The sequence below is a fragment of the Rattus norvegicus genome, chromosome 1 (genome assembly GCF_021556685.1).
Source record: "Rattus norvegicus strain SHRSP/BbbUtx chromosome 1, alternate assembly SHRSP_T2T, whole genome shotgun sequence".
In the NCBI taxonomy this organism is placed as follows: Eukaryota; Metazoa; Chordata; class Mammalia; order Rodentia; family Muridae; genus Rattus; species Rattus norvegicus.
This window is the reverse complement of record NC_141534.1, coordinates 90,950,128-90,970,912: the sequence shown is the minus strand read 5'-3', so window position 1 is coordinate 90,970,912 and position 20,785 is coordinate 90,950,128. Positions and strand designations below refer to the sequence as shown.

At 47.8% G+C, this 20,785-nt stretch overlaps 1 protein-coding gene across 4 annotated transcripts; it reads right to left on the bottom strand.

The window, feature by feature from the left end:
* Positions 1 to 1,550: 1,550 nt before the first annotated feature.
* Positions 1,551 to 16,652, bottom strand: Zfp112 (zinc finger protein 112). Of its 4 annotated transcripts, none has more exons than XM_087554953.1 (5): positions 16,512 to 16,652; positions 9,703 to 9,751; positions 7,445 to 7,621; positions 5,549 to 5,644; positions 1,677 to 4,675 (listed from the first exon to the last, which is right to left on the bottom strand). In XM_087554953.1, exons 3-5 carry the CDS (start codon positions 7,587 to 7,589, stop codon positions 2,214 to 2,216), a joined length of 2,703 nt encoding a protein of 900 aa, XP_087411079.1. In that variant the 5' UTR covers positions 7,590 to 7,621; positions 9,703 to 9,751; positions 16,512 to 16,652; the 3' UTR covers positions 1,677 to 2,213. The 4 variants fall into 4 exon arrangements, with proteins under 4 accessions (NP_001100957.1, XP_087411079.1, XP_087411078.1 ...); XM_087554952.1 differs by having other exon boundaries at positions 7,445 to 7,571; NM_001107487.1 differs by lacking the exon at positions 9,703 to 9,751 and having other exon boundaries at positions 1,551 to 4,675; positions 7,445 to 7,571; positions 16,512 to 16,609.
* Between the last annotated feature and the right edge of the window lie 4,133 nt (positions 16,653 to 20,785).

Genomic DNA, 20,785 nt, shown 5'->3' with positions numbered 1-20,785 from the left:
CGGGCTGGCCTGGAATTCATGATTTCCCTGTCTAAATTTCCTAATTGTTTGTGTACCACCATGTCAGACTTAGATTTTTTTTTTTCCTGAGACAGGGTTTCTCTGTGTAGCCCTGCCTTATCCTGGAACTCATACTGTAGACCAGGCTGGCCTAGAACTCATAGAGATCCGCTGGGATTAAAGGCGTCCAGCCTTTTCCTAGAGCCTTGAACACAACGATTAGACTATCTCACACAGCAAGCCTGGGCTACACAATTCCCTGATAACGCCAGGACTCAGTCTTCTTAATTGTCATTGTAGTTCTTGGCCGGCTGTCTCCTAGCAAGAGATTGCCCTCATTTCTCAAGCAAAGGCTACATAGCTTGGAGACAGCCTCAGAGACAGAACTGGTGCTTTTGCCTGGAGATGGGTGCACCTGCTCTGCCGGAGTGCAATGGCTGGGACTGGGGATGGATGGATGGATGGATGGATGGATGGATGGATAGATAGATAGATAGATAGATAGATAGATAGATAGATAGATAGATAGATAGACAGGCAGACAGGTAGGTAGATAGGTAGACAGAATGATGAACCCTGGTTGTCCTGGATCTCCTCTTCTTTTCTCTTCTCTTCTCTTCTCTTCTCTCTCTCTCTCTCTCTCTCTCTCTCTCTCTCTCTCTCTCTCTCTCGTGTGTGTGTGTGTGTGTGTGTGTGTGTGTAGATGAGGCTGGCCTCAAATTCAGAGATCCACTTGCCTCTGCCTCCTGAGTGCTGGGATTAAAGGCGTGCACCACCATTAAAGGCTTTTGTTATTCTCTTAATATCACTGGGCCAATGTTGTTGCTTTGAGTTTTTGGTCAGAGTGGGAGTGCTGGGGGGACCTTTATCAAGTGTCCCTGCTATTGGTTCAGTTTTCACCCACCGCTGTGTGTACACCACAGCCGAATTCTCTGCGATAGGTTCCCTCCGCTCAGGATAACTTGCCGTTGTCTCTGCCAGGGGCAGTGTAGCTGTCTGAAGGTCCAGCAATGGTGCGTGCCCCTTTGTTGCCTCTTTGATCTGTTTTGACTGAAGATCAGAGAGGCCCACTCAGCCATTGGGAGTCTTGCTTTGGTTGGGAGGGCGGGGAAGGAGCCGTTGATTCTGCCATTTCATAAGCAATCAGAAGACAAGAGCTTGCAGGAAGGGATCCATGTGAGAGGATTAAGAAAACAACAGGAAGGCCAGGTTCTGACCCAGAAGGCCAGCCTCTCTTATTGCTGCATTTGTACACACGAAGCTGTTATTAGTCCAGATAGCTCTGAACTTCTATAACTCAAAACTCAGAGCGCCCTAGCTGATGAACCACCATGAACTTGTGTAATACTCCCTTGGGAGTGGTGGCTGACAGCAAATGCATGCGTGAGAGGAGAGAAGCTCAGCAACTGAGAGCATTTGCTGACCTAGGGGACCAGAGGTCGGTTCCCAGCACAACTCCAAAGTGCTCTTCCGCCCTTCATTCATGGGCACTGCATTCATGTGCAGACACACATCAACACACACACACACACATACACACACACACACACAGAGAGAGAGAGAGAGAGAGAGAGAGAGAGAGAGAGAACACCCTATAGAAGAAGGAATTGTGCACTTGTCTGCTTAGGACAGGCCAAGGGGATGCTAACCAAACTGCGGTATTGCAGATGAAAATATTCCTGAATACTCCAAATATTTATTTGCCCTGATATTAAAATCTCTCCTGATCGGTTTTGAAATAAACGTAAGAGTTTCAAATGTTGTGTCTTTGCATATTTTTACTCATGGAGCAAAAAGCACTGAGTAAGGAATGCGTTAAGTCATGAGGGCGCATGGCTTCGTTTTATTCATTTATTTTCCTGTAGAGGAGAGTCACGTAGGTCTGGGCACCGTGAGGGTGTCAGATAGCTGCCATGTGTTCCTCTTCCACTTGTCACAGCTGAGCCATCTCTCCAGTCACGCCTGGCAGCCTTGCCGGCGGACAGGCTCCCCTGACACCAAGCTAATGCTACTGGTGGAGTGGATATCACTCTTTTGTTAATCCCCGCTGAAGTGTGTGGTGTTGGGAAGTTCTTGGATCTCAGCCATAGCTTGTTGAGGTTTTGAAAACTCTCAGTAAAGTCCTTTTTTGCAATGCTGTGTCCCTTCCCAACCACCGTCGGTGTTCATGGTGGGTACAAACAGTAGGTCTCCATTAACAAAACAGAACGGCGTTACAGGCCTTCGTTTCTGCCCAGGTTCTCAGGCAGATAACTGCTTCTGAACTCTCCGTTCCTACAGAATTTATCATTGCTGTGGGCCCTTTGATGGACCAGGAGGCCCGAGCTCCACCGGAAACCCTTACCACACGCGTCACACGTGTAAGGTTTCTCTCCTGTGTGCACACGCTGATGAGCCTGGAGATTGGATCTCTGACTGAAGTCCTTCCCACACACCTCGCATTTGTATGGCTTCTCCCCCGTGTGGACTCGCTGATGGGCTTGGAGACCGGAATAGCCGCTGAAGCCCTTACCGCACAGTTCACACTTGTAGGCTCTCCCTTCTGCGTGGATCCTCTGATGCGCCTGGAGGCCGGCGCTCTCGCTGAAGCCCTTTGCGCACGTCTCACACTTGTATGGTTTTCCCCCTGCGTGGACCCTCCGGTGTGCCTCGAGGCGGGAACCCTGACTGAAGCCTTTCCCACACACCTCACAGTTATATGGTTTCACTAGAGTGTGGACTCTCTGGTGACCTTGTAGGTATGCTCTCTGACTGAAGCCCTTCCCACACACCTCACATATATATGGTCTCTCTCCAGAGTGCACGCTCTGATGGCTTTGAAGGTAGGATTTCTGACTAAAGTTCTTGCCGCACTCGTGACACTGGTAAGGTTTCTCTCCTGTGTGGATTCTCTCATGGGCCAGGAGAGTTGAGGCCTTACTGAAGCCTTTGCCACATTCTCCACATTTATAGGGTTTCTCTCCGGTGTGAACCCGCTGATGGATCTGAAGATTGAAGCTCCAGCTGAAGCCCTTCCCACACTCCTCACACTTGTACGGTTTCTCTCCGGTGTGAACTCTCTGGTGGCCTTGCAGGTGTGAACTCCGGCTGAAGCCCTTCCCACACTCCTCACACTTGTACGGTTTCTCTCCGGTGTGAACTCTCTGGTGGCCCTGCAGGTATGCACTGCGGCTGAACCCCTTCCCACACTCCCCACACTTATACGGTTTCTCTCCGGTGTGAACTCTCTGGTGGGCTTGAAGGTAGGCACTCCGGCTGAACCCCTTCCCACACTCCCCACACTTGAATGGCTTCTCCCCTGTGTGGATTCTCTGATGAACTTGAAGAGCCCGTCTGTGACTGAAGCCCTTCCCACAGGCGCTGCATTTATGCAGCATCTGTTTCTCACAATCCTTGGGGGTGGAACCCCAGTTACAGCCATTTCCACCCTCTTTACGAAAGGGCTTCTCTCGAATGTGAAGTTTCTGATGGCCTTGAAGGCACAAAGTTTGACCGAAGCTGGTACAGCATGTGCGATTGTGTGGTTGTCCCTGGGGGCGCACTGCTGGGAAGTCCTGAAAATGTGGGGGCAGACTGAAGTGGTTACCACAGTCAGGGTTACACAGAGTCTCTTCCACATGAACTCTGTGTGGACTGTTCAGGTTTGAGCAATGTGTGAAATCTTTCCTACATTCCGCACCTTGACACAGTTTCTCTTCGGCACTTATTTTCCGATTCACTTGAAGACATAAACTCTGATTAAGAACATTCCCATTCTCCTCATGATTATTGGGTTCTTCTCCAGAATGAGCCCTAAAAGTTCTCTTGCGGTGGGAACAACTACCAACAGCTTGCTCCGGGATGCTGCATTTCTGGGAGGTGTTGCCTGGGTGCGCACACCCACAAGTGTTAAGAGGGGAACCATGGTGGACATTCTCACTGCACTTGTATGGCACTTGCTCCATATGCGCTCTCTGAGGTGACTGAGGAGGTGGGCTCCTAACAACACCTTCATCTCCTGTCTCAAGATCTGGATGGCCATGAAGAGCTGACCTATTCCCACAGCCCTCTCCACACGGACTGTGTGTATGGGGCTTCCCTCCTGAGCGGCACTGCTGATGTGTGTGAGAGCTGTGGTGGCTATCGTCATGGCCCCAGGATTTTCTATACTTGGTACATGGGCAGGGCTCCGGCCCTAATTCAATCAAGTCCTGATTAAGTAATGATGCCTTCATAGTCTCTCCTCTGTGGTCATGGAAACGGTAGCTTTTTCCTTTGCCATGTAGCCCCTCATCACTGTGGTAGGAGGACCAGCCGATGCTGTCACACCTACAGAAGTGATATCTTAATGATGTTTGCTGACCTTTCCACAGGCAATTACAGGGCCTGCCAAGATGTGGCTCCTCCCATGACTGCTGGCATCTCTGAGAAGGAAACTCTGGATGTTCTATGGAAGCAGAGTCTTCATGTACAGGAGGCAACACGTAATTCCCATCTTCGGAAATCTGAACGGGCATTCCTGCCCACAGCAGGCAGGGAGGCCCTCCTTGGCGCCAAGATTCACTGGTACTCTCTTGGCATCTTTTTATAAACTCTTGACCCCATGGCCAGGTCTGACAGGAGAGTTCCTCAGGACAAAGGGAGTTTAATTCCTCTGTGTCTTCAGCGTTCTCCACAGTATGTCCACTCCTTCTTCCTATGGGGAGGAGAATCCGGGCAAATGCACAAGTGAACGCCTTATGGAGAGACTGCCTCACTTTGCACTCTGCTCACAGCAGGACACTGGCATATCACAATGTTTCTATGGGTCCTTGCAAGGCACCTGATACACACCTAGGAGCCGCAAAACTGAGGCTCTCTAGGTACCTTAAGTTCTGGGTTTTATAATAAAATCTGGACGTAAAATATAGCCCCATTCAAAAGATCCAGTGAACTTTATGCATGTCACTGTGCCTTTACCACGGGTTGTTGGGTGATCCAGTGGACAAAAGAAAAGGGATATTCCAAAGTAGAAAAGTGTCTTTTGTCTTCTGTGTATGTGTGTGTGTGTGTGTGTGTATATGTGTATGTGTGTGCATGAGTGTGTGTGTGTGCATGTGCATGCCTGTGTGTCTCTGTGTATGTGCATGTGGGGGGGGTGCATGTGTGTCTGTATATGTGTGTACATGAGTGTGCATGCACATGTGTACATGTATGTGAATGTGTATGCGTGTGCATGCTTCTGTGTGTGCATGTATGTGTGCGTGTAGATGTGTATGTGTGAATGTGTGCATGTGTGAGTATCTGTATATGTGTGTGCGTGCACATGTGTGTACATGTGTGTATGCATGTGCATGACTCTGTGTGTGCCTCTGTGTGTGTGTGTGTGTGTGTGTGTGCGCACGCGTACTCAAGTACTCAACTTGGAGAAGTCAGTTCACTTCTTTCCACCACATGGGTGGTGCCATCTGACCAGCCTGCTTAAGCACTTTGAAGTCCATTGGAGTAGTTAGGAAGTGTGGAGCAGGGGAGCATTAAGGCGGGAGCTGGCACATCCTCCCACTCACTCTCCCCGATGCACCACTCTCACCTGAGAGCCCACCCGCTTGGGCGTCTGCCGCCACCATCCAAAGCTTCTCGTCATTCTCCAGCTGGGCTATCAGACCTGGTTTGAAAGGCTGATGTGCTGGTGAAAAAAGAAAAGCAAGCGTTTGATGTCTACCTTGTCAAAATGAGATTAAAAAAAAAAAAAAGGCTGGGTATGGAGGTGTATGTCTGTTGTACCTGCATTTGGAGGGAAAGGACGGCAGATCAGAGGTTCAAGGTCACCCTCAGCTATACAGTAAGTCTGTAGCCTGGGCAATAGGAGACCCTGACTCCAAGAAACAAAAACAAACAAACAAAAAGAAAAATGAAAGGAAAGGAGTAAGGGAGGGAGGGAGGGAGGGAGGGAGGGAGGGAGGAAGGGAGGGAGGGAGGGAGGGAGGGAGGAAGGAAGGGAGGGAGGGAGGGAAGAAGGGAGGGAGGGAGGGAGGGAGGAAGGAAGGAAGGGAGGGAGGGAGGGAGGGAAGAAGGGAGGGAGGGAGGGAGGAAGGAAGGGAGGAAGGGAGGGAGGGAGGGAGGGAGGGAGGGAGGGAGGAAGGGAGGGAGGGAGGAAGGAAGGGAGGAAGGGAGGGAGGGAGGGAGGGAGGGAGGAAGGAAGGGAGGAAAAGATCTCCAGAGCTGGAGAGACGGCCCAGCAATTCAAAGCACTGGCTGCCCTTCCAGAGGACTCAGCGTTTGAGTCCCAGAACCACATGGTGGTTCACAACTACCTAGAACTCCAGTTCTAGGAAGTCTGATGCGCTCTCTGGCCTCTGTGGGCACCTGCATTCACATGGCACACATGCAAGGCTACACACACACACACACACACACACACACACACACACACACACACACACACACACGGTGCTGGTTTGAATGTGCTTGGCTCAGGAAGTGGCACTATTAGGAGGTGTGGCCTTGGAGTGGGCGTGGCCTTGTTGGAGGAAGCGTGTCACTGTGGTGGTGAGCTTGGAGAGCTTTTTCCTAGCTGCCTGAGGATGCCAGTCTTCTCCTCGATGCATTCAGATGAAGATGTAGAACTCTCAGCTCCTCCTGCACCATGCCTGCCTGGACACTGCCATGCTCCCACCTTGATGATAATGGACTGAACCTCTGAACCTGTAAGCCAGCCCCAATTAAATGTTGTCCTTTATAAGAGTTGCCTTGGTCATGGTGTCTCTTCACAGCAATGAAACCCTAACTGCAACACACACTAAATATATTTTTAAAATAACTCCTAGAGAATCAGAGTAAGAAATGGTCACTGCCGTCCACTCTATAAAACAAAGCAAGCTGGAGCAACATACTGAATGGGTTTCCATAAAGCAGTGCTGAAGGGCTCAGGTGCCCACCCTCCTAGTTTGCTTCCTATTGCCACAGTAAACACCATGACTACTTGGGGAAGAAAGGGTTTACTTCATCTCCCAGCTTATAGACCATCATGAAGGGAAGCAGGGCAGGAGCTCATGGCAGGAACCTGGAGGGAGGAACTGAGGCAGAGGCATGGAGGGTGCTGCTTACTGGTTTCTCCATATGACTTGCTCAGCCTGCTTTCTTATGCAGCTCACAGGGGTGGCTCAGGGGTGGCACTGCCCACCGTGGGCGGGGTCCTTTCATAGCAACAACTAATCAAGAAAGTGCCACCTGGGCTTGCCTACAGGCCAGTCATTCTGATGGGGGTGTTCTCTCAAATGAGGGTCCCCTCCCCAGACAACTCTAGCTTGTTTGTGAAGCTGGCAAAAATAAAAATAAAAAACCAAACAGGACTCCCATACACAGCTCAAAGGACAGACTTTTGCCTGGAAGGATCCAGGAGAAACCTCTGTGCTTCCAGTCAGAGAGCCAAGCATAGAGAATAACTTCAAGTGTCCCCAGGCTCCCCCTCACCCCCATTTCTTACCCACTGAGAGCAGCGTCCTGAAGTTCTCCAGCATCACCTCTCGGTACAGCTTCCTCTGGGCAGCATCCAGCAGCCCCAGCTCCTCCTCGCTGAAGACCACGGCCACATCCCTGAAGGTCACCATCTCCTGTGTCACCAAACACATGTATGTAGGCTGTGACTACAGAAGACACGGTGCTGGAAACACGTGAAGAGAGAAGCTGTGTGGGACTGAGAGCCTCTCGGGTTGAATTTCTTGCCTCTTCCTGTCCCCTACTTGGCTAGATCCACCCACCATGAAGGCCAAACAGCAAAAGGAAATCCGTGTGTGTGTGTGTGTGTGTGTGTGTGTGTGTGTGTGTGTGTGTGTATGTGTGTGTGTGAGTGTGTGTGTGTGTGTTGCATATATGTGGGTGCACATACATGTGCGGGTGGCATATTGTGATGGTTTGTATATACTCAGCCCAGGGAGTTGCACTATTAGCAGGTGTGGCCCCGTATCCATGGCTGTGGGCTTTTTTTTTTTTCCTTTCTTTCTTTTTTTCGGAGCTGGGGACGGAACCCAGGGCCTTGCGCTTGCTAGGCAAGCGCTCTACCACTGAGCTAAATCCCCAACCCTGGCTGTGGGCTTTAAGAGCCTTCTCCTAGCTGCTTGGAAGTCAATCTTCTGCTAGCAGCCTTCAGATGAAGATGTAGAACTCTCAGCTCCTCCTGCACCATGCCTGCCTGGACACTGCCATGCTCCTGCCTTGATGGTAATGGACTGAACCTCTGAACTGTAAGCCAGCCACAGTTAAATGTTGTCCCTTATAAGAGTTGCCTTGGTCATGGTGTCTGTTTGCAGCAGTAAAACCCCAACTAAGGTACGCGTGCACGTGGATGTACACTGTCTGTGAGTGTGCATGTGTGTATGTCCATACCTGTGCAGGAGCACTGTCTGTTCTCACAGAGGACCCAGATTTGGTTCCTAGAAAGCACAAGGTGGCTCAGAACCATCTGCAACTCCAGCTCCGGGGATCTGATGCCCTCTCTGGCCTCCATGGATACCACCAGACACACACATGTTGCACATGCAGGCAAGACACTCATATACACAAAATAAAAATATATAATCCTTAAAATAAAATAGAAGGACAATACAGTATTTCAACTGTCACCTAATGGCTGTAGACATAAGTTATATATGGATATGTGTGCACATGTATGTGCATCTGTGTGCATGCATATGTGTATGCATGTGTATGTGTTCATGTGTATGAATGTATGTATGCATGCATGTATGTATGCATGGTGCGTGCGTGTGTGTGTGTGTGTGTGTGTGTGTGTGTGTGTGTGTGTGTGTATTCAGACACACAGCCTTGAGTCTTTAGAAGGTTACATTCAGTGATGATTTCCCAGACTGTCTTTCATGGTTTCATTTTCCTTCCTGTGTAGCTAAGGACGGACATTGGGGTTTTCCCAAATCCAGGTGAGTGCTGTGCCCTGGGCTACGCAACCCCAAAACTGTTTTTTGAGTCAAGTTTCTCCATAGGTGGAACACCAACCTGCCGGATGCCTCCGGAATTTGTAAGTTTGTGGGTGGGGAATAATTTAATACAGTGGGTGGGGTCATCACAGTTCACTGACAACATCGGAAGATTTTAAACACACACTATTCTAACTGGAAACAATGTCGAATTCCATGTCATGCCACAGCAAATGCAGCCAGGAATGTGGCTTTAAATGATCCGGGGGGGGCGGGGGGGTACTGTAAGCAAGGTGGCGATATGTGTAGTTTTTAAACTTCTTTTCTCTTTTACACTGTTCATTTACAAAATAAAACTGATGTGTCTGTCTAGCCAAGGCTACATGATGATACCTTAGTTCAAAAAGAAAAGGAAGGAAGGAAGGAGGGAGGGGAGGAAGGAAGGAAGGAATACTAACCTAACCCCCCACAAAAGGGAGTGACTCAAACTGAACAGAAAGGAGCCTTGGAAGCAGCTTGGCAGGTAAAGGCACTTACTGGCCCTCAGACTATCTACCTGCGTTCAATCCCAGAACCAACATGGCGGAAGCCAGGGACTAGGCTCCCAGAAGTTGTCCTCTAACTTTGGCAGGCACACCGTGGCATGAGTGCTCCCCCATGAATAAACAAATAGATTTTAAAATAAACAAAAGTAGACTTTTCTTTGCACCCGATACATACGCAGCCCGTACCTGCTGCCATTCCTTACTGAGGAACAGTGTGCCCACTCTGAAACAGGAGGGGAACGTAACCGCACAAATAAAAATTAACTCACCTGCAATTTGGTCATTTTCTCCTCCTTTTTCCTAGGAAACGATGGAGACCTGGGAAGGCAGCACAGCGTGATAGACACCATGAGAGAGGGAAAACACAGTGAGATCAAGCTGCCTCTCCCCTCTGCAAGCAGCCTTATGCACACGCTGCCCACTGGAGCATGCGCACCACATTCTAGGCACCCCAGGATGTCCCGCCCCAGGCTATAAACAGAACCGGACTTCCCAGCTGCCTTTAGTACATGCTGGCCATCTCCCCGAGTGCTCACTCTTGTCCTGGGAAATGTGGTGAAGGAAGCTGGAGAAATACATTGGTTCCAAGTAACAGCAAGGGACAAAATGCCTTTGCTCAGAATCTGGGGCTGGGCCGTGATGGCTCAGCAGGTAAGGAGGCTTGCTGCCAAGCCTGATGACCTGAGTTTAATCCCCAGGACACACATGAAAGAAGAGAACTGGCTTCTGCAGGTTGTCCTCTGATGTGCGCTTACACACACACACACACACACACACACACACACACACACACACACACACACACGAAATAAATGTTACTAATTTATTTTTAGAGGAGTTTGGTGTTATTGTGTGCTCAGTTCATGAACTTCTAACACTTCAATTCTGTCTTCTGCAAAATGACTGTAACAGTGCTAGCGCTCAGTGTTAAGGGCTGCTGGGATTTTTGTGTTCCAAGAGTAGACAGTTTCAGTAAGGAACAAAACCTCTCAATGTCCCCATGACTGCCGGGAAGTGGATTCTACTTTGCATCACAGAATTTCCCTGCATGGAAGAGTATGCATTGAATCTCCCACTGAGGGGGCTGAGGGCAGTGTGATTCAGTGGTAGAGCCCCTGCCTAGAATCCTCCCACTCCCATCCCAGGAGAGGCTGGGGGTGTGACTCAGTGTTATGTAGCAATGTCTTCAAGATAAAACATCCCACCCTGCAGAGATCCTCCTGACATAGAACATGCTCTAAGGAGAGGTAAAACATTTAATCCTTCAGGGAAGCTTACTAAAATTTAGGAAGTAAATAACTTGTGGGTCCGAGTCTGCTCCACTGCTATGCAAAGCAGAAGCTGGATTCGGGGGTCCCCAGGGCTGTGGGCTCTCAAACTCTTGGACATTCAGGTGCTACTGGGTCCAGCTTGTCCCAGCAGTGATTGTCCTTAGCTTGGTGGAGGCAGGCTTGGTAGCCACTGTATCTGGGAGCACTGCAACTCTGTAGTCAAATGCCTTTCCCAAAGCTCCCCGTGGAGATCTTGATGAGAGAGACTGTCCATGGTTCTAAACAGTTTATTGGTCATTCGTGGCAGAAACTGGGTGCATAATGTACCATACCCACTTCTCAGGGTGAGCCTGAGATTAAATACCTTTTGCAGGGAGGAATGTCTGGAAAAACGAAGCTTATTGGCTAAGCCCTCTAGGTACTTCATTAGCATGGAGAACTCTGTTTTGGGCCTACATGTTCATAGAACACATTTCTTTTTTGTGAGGAACACGGCATATGTTCTAGGCCAGGAATCTGGCAGGGAACAGAGAATCCCCTAAGTCTCAGATGTGTGCCCATCAGATCTCTGGGTCTCAACCTGCTCTACCTTACCAAACTTCCTGGCATGGTTTTACCATCTAACACAACTCAAAAGTGTCAGGAAATCCCTGAAACTGATCAGATTCACTAGACCTTCCCTTCCCAGACTATTATAAGCAGTAAAGAATAGAAGAGGTTCACATCACATCTGAGGTCCCAGAAGCAGAGACTAGCTTGAGCAGACTTCACTGAACTACCTGGTGAAATGTAAACTTAAAGGTTCTTTGGAGAGTCAGTTGTCTTGGAAGGTGTTTTGCTGGGGCAAACACGTAAAGGAGTGGACACAGGTGAAAGACAAAGGCAGATTTGTGAGGGAACATTTAGCTGAAGCAGACACAGGAGAAAAGATGTGTCTGATAAAGCAAGTGTGTGGAAGGACACATGTATTGGTCCGCCTTACTTTGCATAGTTGAGTTACATTTGTTGGGACTCCATAGAGAGAAATGCACCAAAAAATTTCTGGTCGTGTGCGGCAGTTTCTTGCCACTTCCACAGACTCTGGCTGATTGGCAGAGTGAGGTCAGCTAAGACAGATTCACATGCTGAGCCAAGACCCGTGGAGGACATGTGATGTTTAGAGGGTATAAACAGGACTAGATGGACAGTGACAGAAGCTGTTTGGCTTGCTCACAGAGCTAGCTGTGCAACACTTGTGGGTCTTCATTGATCTTCGCTTCCCTGAGAAAGACACAGCCGAGAACTCCTGGTGTCCCTCCTGGTCCCCTCCTGCTAACTTGAGCTGAGACTGAGGCATGGCTTCCTCTGCCAGGTAATGCCACCACTGCTGATTCCTGTTGGCTACCCCAACGCTACAGAACTAGACTGCGGGTGTATCCTCCAAGTGTTTGTGAGTGGATCAAGCTGCTGCTGCTGACCTGTGAATTGAACTTCTGATTTCCAGACAACACAGATGGGAGATGCTCTAAAGAACCTTTCTAAACAGGTCCACTTCCCCTGTATCCTTTCTTTCTCACTACCTCGGCGGGGTGGTGGGCTACAAGGTAGGCTAAAGCATGTAAGAACCATCATTAAAAGTAGACTTCAAAAAAAAAATTAAAGTTATAACCTGAAAAGGACGCTCTCTAACCTGTTGGTCTGCCCGCAGGCTGTGTGGTGTGCTCCGGGTTCCCAGTTTCGTGAGCTGTCACCCATGCTGGAGTGAGCTTTAGAGATGTGACTGTCTTTGACTAATTTCTGCTCCTACTCCTCACCCATACTCCTGTGACTAACCCCAATAAACCCACTGCTTCACCATGTTGGACTTTTTGGGTTGTCACTGGTTCCCTACCTGGGATGAGTAGATATTTGGTCATGTCTCCCCAGGAAGTGTCACACAATGTTCAGTGACAGAGCCAATATACAGAACTCACCAGTGAGGGGCTGGTGAAGCGGCTTAGTGATAGAGGCATTGAGTTCTACCTCCAGCATAACAAAATAACGAAATGGCTGGGGAGACAGCTCAGTATTCAGAGGGCTTGCTGCCCAAGCCTAAGTAAGTGAGCTCAGTCCTCGGCACCCATGTGAAGAGAACTCCCTGACTGTGTGCCTATGGGAGGTGCAGACGGGAAGACTGCTGGGGCTTGCAGGACACTGACCTAGCTTCAAGTTCAGTGAGAGACTGTCTCAAGAGAATTAAGCAGTGATAGAGAAGGACATCTGATGTCCTCCTCCTGCTCCCGTCTCTGCACTTGCGTGGGTGTTTACCCCCAAAATACATATGCATGCACTGCACAGATAGGCACACAAAAATCCAGTCTGATTTGGAAGGAGAAACCAGGGCATGGACCAAAAGTGTTAGAGAATAGGAGCTGCCCGTAATAAACATCAAACATGCTAAGGCCACCTCTCTCGTCGCCGCTCGAGTTAACAGTCCACACGCCAGGTTTCATTTGTCTCTGAACAGTGTGTTTATTTAGATTAGTGGCTATAAATCCATACACATCACCTAAAAAGGCTACGTTCTCTAGCATCCCACCGAAGCTGCCTGGGGGCAGGGATAGAGGGGCGCTTCTTTCACAGCCATTTTCAAAGAAGTTGGATAGATTTGAGGCGAAGGTCCCTGTTGCAGGGCACACCCACACAAACGGGTGATGCTAATTCCTCCTGCACAAGGCAAGAGGCATGATGGGAACTCTAGACCGCTCCTATTCCCTAAACAGTGTGGCTTAGATGAGAGACCGATCTGAGATCAGCACCGGAGACACCAGTAAACTCCGCCCATCACAAACAACGAAACTGAAGAGAACGCATTGTACCCTCGGTCCTCCTTAACTGCTTTCACCTACGCTGTTTATTATGTATTTATTTATTTTTACTATTTCATTCATTTTATCTTTTTTTTCCCCCGGAGCTGGGTCATTTTATCTCTTATCTTCTTACTCTAGTTCCAGAATTTCTGTTTCTTCTTGGCGGTTGATCGTGAATTGTAACAAGTATGTCTAATTTTTCACAGTGTTTATTTTAGTTTGTTAAAATTGAAAAAGTTTTTTGTTCTATTTTTTTTTCTATCTTTTTAAAATTTACTTCACGTATATGAGTACACTGTAGCTGTCTTCAGACCAGAAGAGGGCATCGGATCCCATTACAGATGGTTGTGAGCCCCCATGTGGTTGCTGGAAATTGAACTCAGGACCTCTGGAAGAGCAGTCAGTGCTCTTAACCTCTGAGCCATCTCTCCAAGCCTTGTTCTATTTTTTCTTTTTTTTAAAGACAGGGTTTCTCTGTGTAGCCCTGGCTGTCCTGGAACTTTCTTTGTAGACCAGGCTGGCTTCAAACTCAGAGATCTACCTGCCTCTGCTTCCTGAGTGCTGGAATTAGAGGTGTGCACCACCACACCCAGCTAAAATTTTATTTACTTACTATGTGGCCATGTGCACAGTAAGTACCACCTGTGTGTGGAAGTCAGCGGGCAATTGTGGGAGTTGGGTCTCTCCTTTCACCGCGTGGCTCCCAGGGATTTAACTTTACCTGCTGAACCACCTTTGTGGCCCCCCTACAGCATGTTTAATACAAACACTCCAATACTGCTTGTGAAATCCAGACGCCTTGGCGTGGGGTACCCTGCTTGCTATAACTGACAAAATCTCTATCAAGAAAGATATACATTCTATGCTTTTTCTCTCACACGGGGCTAGGAGTTAAACTTAGGGCTGGGCACATGTTTCATTTTCTTGTTTTTGTTTGTTTGTTTGTTTTAATATATGGGTTGAGGACTTCAACATTGCCCTTTATATTTTAATTTTTATTTATTATTATGTGTCTGCCTGCTTGTCTATCTGCAACCCCAGGCATTCCGTGTCCTCAGAGGCCAGTGAGTCCCTGGAAACTGGAGTAACAGTTGGTTACAAGTCACCTCTGGGTTCTGGGACCTGAAGCTGGGGTCTCTGCAAGAGCAGAAACAGTATTGATTGTTAAGCATCTCTCCAACCCCAATTCCACTTTTTAAAGAAGCGTCTATTTATTTGAGGGTGTGCGCATCTACAGAAATTCTCTTCTTCCACCATGAGAGTCCTGAGGATCAAACTCAGGATGGCAGACTTGGTGGCAAGTGCTTTTGCAGGCTGAGACATTTCAGTATGCCTAGTACAGACAGGATTGTAGAGATGGGGCTGGAGAGGTGGCTCAGTGGTTAAGAGCACCGACTGCTCTTCCACAGGTCCTGAGTTCAAATCCCAACAACCACACGGTGGCTCACAACCATCTGTAACAGATTCTGGTGTACCTCAAGACAGCTTCAATGTACTCATATACATTAAATAAATAAAATATTTTTAAAAAGATCGTAGAAATGACTCTGTAGTGTATCCGATTAAAAAAGTAGTTTAGACTATAAAGAAGAAATATAATCACCTAGGAACACAGAATGTAATGATAATACTTTTATATTTTTTGGTACATTCAGTAAATTTTTAGCCTATGTTTTAAAAAACAAATTTTACTTTTTCCTTAAATAGATGTGATAAAAATAAGTAAATTAAATAATGATGACTGCACTCCAATAAAGCTCTTATAAGAGTTATATTTATTAATTTGTATAAAACCCTTTCAGCATTTAGTATTAAATGGCATCCTTACTGTTTATGTCCAAGCATTTCTTCATCCCGTCCAGAACTTATTCATAACTGGTTCTGCCAATGAGTAAAGGGAACCTCACTCCTCAGAAGAGGAGGTAGGAAGGATTGACAGAAGGATGCTAAGCTCTATCCATGTGTGTACTAGTTACTTTTCTGTTGCTGTGATAAAAAACCATGAATAAGGCATCTTGTGGGAGAATGCATTTATTTTGGCTTTCAGTTCCTTAATGGTAGGGACAGCATGGCAGGTGGCAGGCTCGTCAACAGGATACAGAAACTGAAAGATACCACAGGCCACCTGAAGCACAGAGCAGAGCAAGTAAACGTCTAGGGGCCTGACCCCGCCCCCATGACGTACTTCCTCCAGCAAGGCCGCACCACCTCCAGAAACAGCACCCCGCCCTCTAAACTGTGGACCTAGCATCCGAAGGCCAGACACTACAGGGATGCTTCTCATTCAAACTACTGCACCACCACCACGTTCTGTGCTACCCCTTTTCCCTGCAGCACTTTTCAAATAAAGGATTAAGAAGACAAGATTCTGGGAGAAATCGAACTTCAGCAAACCCCCCCTCCCCGCCCCCATAAGGCACAGTGGACATTGCACACAACAGCTGGAAACGATTGTCTCAACGACAAAAATGTCATTAAGGGTTTTGATAATGGGGACAGGCTGCGTCAAGAGACCCTACAGCAGGAGCTCTGAGAGCAACACTAAAGCTTCCAGCTTCTCTGGAATTTGGAGAGTACTGATTGCAAATGTCCCATCTACCACGCGTCAGCTGTTTTGAGCCTTGCAGGAAACTCTAGATCACTCTTAGCTAGGTACCAAGGAGTGAAGGAAGAAACGGAGGCAGAGATGGAGAATCTGAACTCCACTGCTGGGAGATGGCATCGCTGACTGGGGCTAGGAAGGCGGCTGGGGGTGCACAACACCCAGCAGATCCTCCATCCAGGTGACTGACAGCCCCTGGCTAAACCTCAGTCAGTTTGTGCAATCGCAGCACGCTTGGGCAGGCTCTTTCAAAGGTCGCCTTCTGCCTTTCAGAGGCAGATTTCCTTACCCAGGATACACACTTAGTGGCTATCGCACATGGAAACCTGAAACGGATCGCACAGACTCGGGAGGGGTCAGTAAAGGGGAGGGCTCACCTTTCTGAAAGGAACAGGACAAGGCCTCGCACACCTGGGGCGGAAGTGACTCTTCCCTCATTAGCAGCCCGGACTACACTTCCCAGAATTTCCGAAGGGAGAAAGGAGGACATAATCTCCTGCTGAGAAAGTTATTCTTACACAAACTACAGTTCCCACATCCCCCAACCGGAATAGGGTGGCCTCTCAACCTCCTGCAGCGGAAGTTATCCTATTTTCCCGGGTATGGCAGGGTCATGAACTACATTTCCCAGAATTCTCAGAGTCCCTCCGCCTTCCCAGAGCGGAAGTGCCATGGAGTAAGGAAACTGGATTGGATCTCAAACTTTGAAAGTCCAGAACAGCGTCTTTAGCGTACCCGAAGCCAAAAATCTTCCAAACCACGAAGCTTTCCCTGCTCTCTGTGGAAGATTGTTAAACGGCGCTTTTCTAGATCGCGTCAGGGACTGCGTGGGCCTTCTAGGCTACAGTTCCTGGGATCTGCAGGGCTCAGTGGACTTCCCTTAGAAATCATTTGCATAGTCCTCAATTTGAGGATTCTCCGACTGAATTAATTCTACTGATCACTAGTCACCGTCAGCTTCCCAACCTCCACCCTCTTTGTAATCTTGTAAAAGAAAAGCTTTCCAAAAATGACACTAGGGCAAACTCAACATATCTAACCCCCACCCAGTCACCCCCATGCTGAGCCATCTCACCAGTCCGAAACGAAGCTATTTAGCAGACGATAGAAATTACTCAACCATTTGTTTAATAATCTATTTTACAGTATAACACTTGAGAGCCATCAACCACCACCCAGTAACTGTGGTAAGACATATGGGCTACTCATCTATTCAACAAGGCCAAGTAGGCCAAAACAGACGCACATGGGCACACACCCCACTCAAATCCTTCAAAAAGTCTTTAAACGTTCATCAATTCCACTGCCACATATTTTCCGAGTTTACTAAAGAATTTCCATTGTTCAACCGAACCATGAAAGCTCCAGGGGTCTAACTTGTAACCATTTTGGCTTCATATTAATTTACACCAGCATGGCTCCTTCAAGTGCCCACTGAAATCCATACACTTAAGTCGGTGTTGTAACACACACCTTTAAGCCCAGCACTTGGAAAGCTGAGGCAGGCAGGCCTTTTGAGTTCAAATCCAACCTGGTCTATATGGTGAGTTCCAGACCACCCATGGCTACAAGGAGATTCTGAATCAAAAAAATAACCAAAACCAAGCAAACCAGCCCAACATAAATACTTCTTTCTAACACTGGTTGTATCTATAAGTTAGGGGGATGGGCAATAAAGAGTCTATTGTCTCCCAGACATTCAAGTCTTCAACAAAGCCAGAGTGTGGAGAACCTTTGCTGTTCTCTTATCTGACCAGGTTCTGAGATCTGCCTTCTGCCTTCAGCCTGATGCTGCTCTAGACAGAGCCCAGTTCAGAATGTCTCTCACTGCCAGGTACACTACATTCTCTAGTTAATTCTGTCAGAGGACTCTCTAAGGTAGTGGTTCTCAACTTTCCTAATGCTGAGACCCTTTAATACAGTTCCTCACGTTCTTTTTGTGGTGACCCCCAATTGTTATGGTTTGGTCTGTTGCTATGTATTGTAGTGTTAAATTCTGTACCTGAAGGTCTAGTTGTCTATGAGTGAATCCTCACCTCTACCAGCTTTTGTTGTGCAAACCTTGTTCCTTAATATAAAAACTACTGGTTAAATAGAAATTGTACAGTCAATTACTGGAGGGATTAGAGGTAGTTGGATTCTCAGTTACCTGGTTGGAGGTTGCAGAGAGAAAAAAAGAGGACAAGGGGTGGGAGATGGGGGTGAGAAGGAAAGGAGATGGACCATGAACACATGGCCAGGAGAAATGCCAAGTATTTGGGGTACACTGCTGGGGAGGTAGCCAGGCCAGCAGTTAGAAAAGTAGATTTGTGGTTACACCCTCCCCCCTCCTCCCCAGTAATAGTCAGTCAAATAAAATAACTAGTCTGAGTCTCATTCATTTGTAAGCTAGATGGGGATACATTTATATTGGTTCAAATATACTTAGCCATAAAACCATTTTCATTGCTACTTTATAACTTTACTGTTATGAATCATGTGTTTTCCAATGGTCATGGGTAACTCCTGTGAAGGGGGTCACGACTCACAGGCTGAGACCCACTGCTCTACAGTCGTCTCTTATCTTTAGCAGGAGTACTTTTCTTTTCCCTGCTTTGGGGAATTCACGTCTAAGTTTCAGTGCACCGTTTTCACTAGGCGGGCTACGTCTTGCAGGAACCATGTTCATACAAATTAATGTAAAGCCAAATTACAGACCAGAACTCTGACTACAAGGTTTTGAAATTGTTTCAAAGGAACTCTTACCTGGCCCTTCATCTCAATTCCCAGTCTCCTTTTAAGAGTGACCTTTCTAGCAGGGTGGTAGTTGTACGTGCCTTTAACCCCAGCACTCAGAAGGCAGATCTCAGAGCCTGGTCTACTTAGGCACACTTGCCTGGATTCAATTCCCAGCCCTCACAGGTGGTTCACAATGATCTGTGGTGCCAGTCCCAGGGTATGTGACACTCTCTTCTGACTTACACGGGTACCAGGCATACGCATGTGCAGACATACCTATGAGCAGAGCACTTACACACGTAGGACAGTACGTCTTTAAAAAATTAGACCAGGTATGGTAGCTCCTAGCTTTTAATTAGAAGGCAGAGACAGAGGCAGGTGGATCTCTGAATTCCAGGCCATCGAGGCCAGCCTGGTGAACAGAGTGAGTTACAGGACAGTCAGAGCTACACAGAGAAACCCTGTAGTGAGCCCTTTGGCTTCTTTGAACACAGAAATATGGAAAAACGTTTTCATTTTGACCGCAGATGTGGGATATGGGGTTGCTTCAGCTGCTATGATTTGCCTCGTGCTCTAGCAGGGGCATGGTTTTACCAGCTACGGACAGTTTCTGCAATTAGATGAAATTTGGAATTCTGGGGACTTCTCAGAGAGTATGTAAATGCTAGCGAGGGTGTAGGTTGTTGATAGCTGTAGGTTATTGTTGGTCACGGTTTGTTAAGTAGTTATGAACACATAGGAAACAAATTAGATAATCCTGATGATAAAGACCAAACTTGTCCCAAGGAACTCGGCATCCCTCATCAGCAGGAAGCAGCCTAATGATAACATTACCGCCCTTCCCCAGGACCCTTGCTTCCCCTCCTATCTAGTGTTAGGGGGATGAAAGGGTAGGGGAATGGTGGAGGAAAGAAGAGCCCACAAAGTAAGCCAGGCCCAGCTAAAACCCGTCTCAAACAAACCAAAAGTTACTTCTGAGATCAAGGCCTCCAGGACACAGTAATTTATAGGGGTAGAACTCACCATTTAGAAACAATGATCAGGACAGACACACAATTTTTAAAAATCAAGGGACGGAAATTTGGCTCATTTTGATAAAGGTGCTCGCCACCAAATCCAACAACCTGAGCTTGATCCCCAGAGTACACGTGATGGAAAGAGAACCAACTCCCATTAAGTTGCCCTATTAACTCCATAGCATGTGTACCCCTCCATAATAAACGAGGGGGGGAAGCCGCCTCAAAAGGTTGCTGCAACGCTTCCCTGGAGAATTTATTCCTGGTTTATTAACTTTTTGTGTATGTATGAGTGCTTTGCCCACATGTAAGTCTGTGTACCACATGTAAGTCTGTGTACCATGCCTGGTGCCCAAGGTCAGAAGAGCGCTGTATCCCCTAGAACTGCAGTTACAATGGTTGCGAGCCACCATGTGGATGCTGAGAACTGAATCCAGCAAGAAAGCAAGAGTTCTTACCTACCAGGCAGCCTCCCCAGCCCTCATTTTTTTTTCTTTTTTTTCGGAGCTGGGGACCGAACCCAGGGCCTTGCGTTTGCTAGGCAAGTGCTCTACCACTGAGCTAAATCCCCAACCCCTCCCAGCCCTCATTCTTAAGACAGCATCTCGCCTAAGCAGCATGCTTGCTCTGAAAACTCTATTTGAGCACACCAGAGGGCACGGTACCACAGGAGGGGAGTGGAACAGAACGGAGAGCGCCCCTGCACACTGCTTTGGAAGTGAACGGGTCACTTCCCCTCTGTGTTGTCCATAGACCCCCAGGCCTCAGATGCTTTCTGCTGAAAGTTCACCTTGCTAACGAAACATTCACTTTCAGGATCCCGTAGAATCTAACCCTCGGGAGTGACTACCCCAGGCTGAGCTTAGTGGAAACCACCAACCCTCACAGGACGTCAAGATGGCCATTCTTCAAAAGCT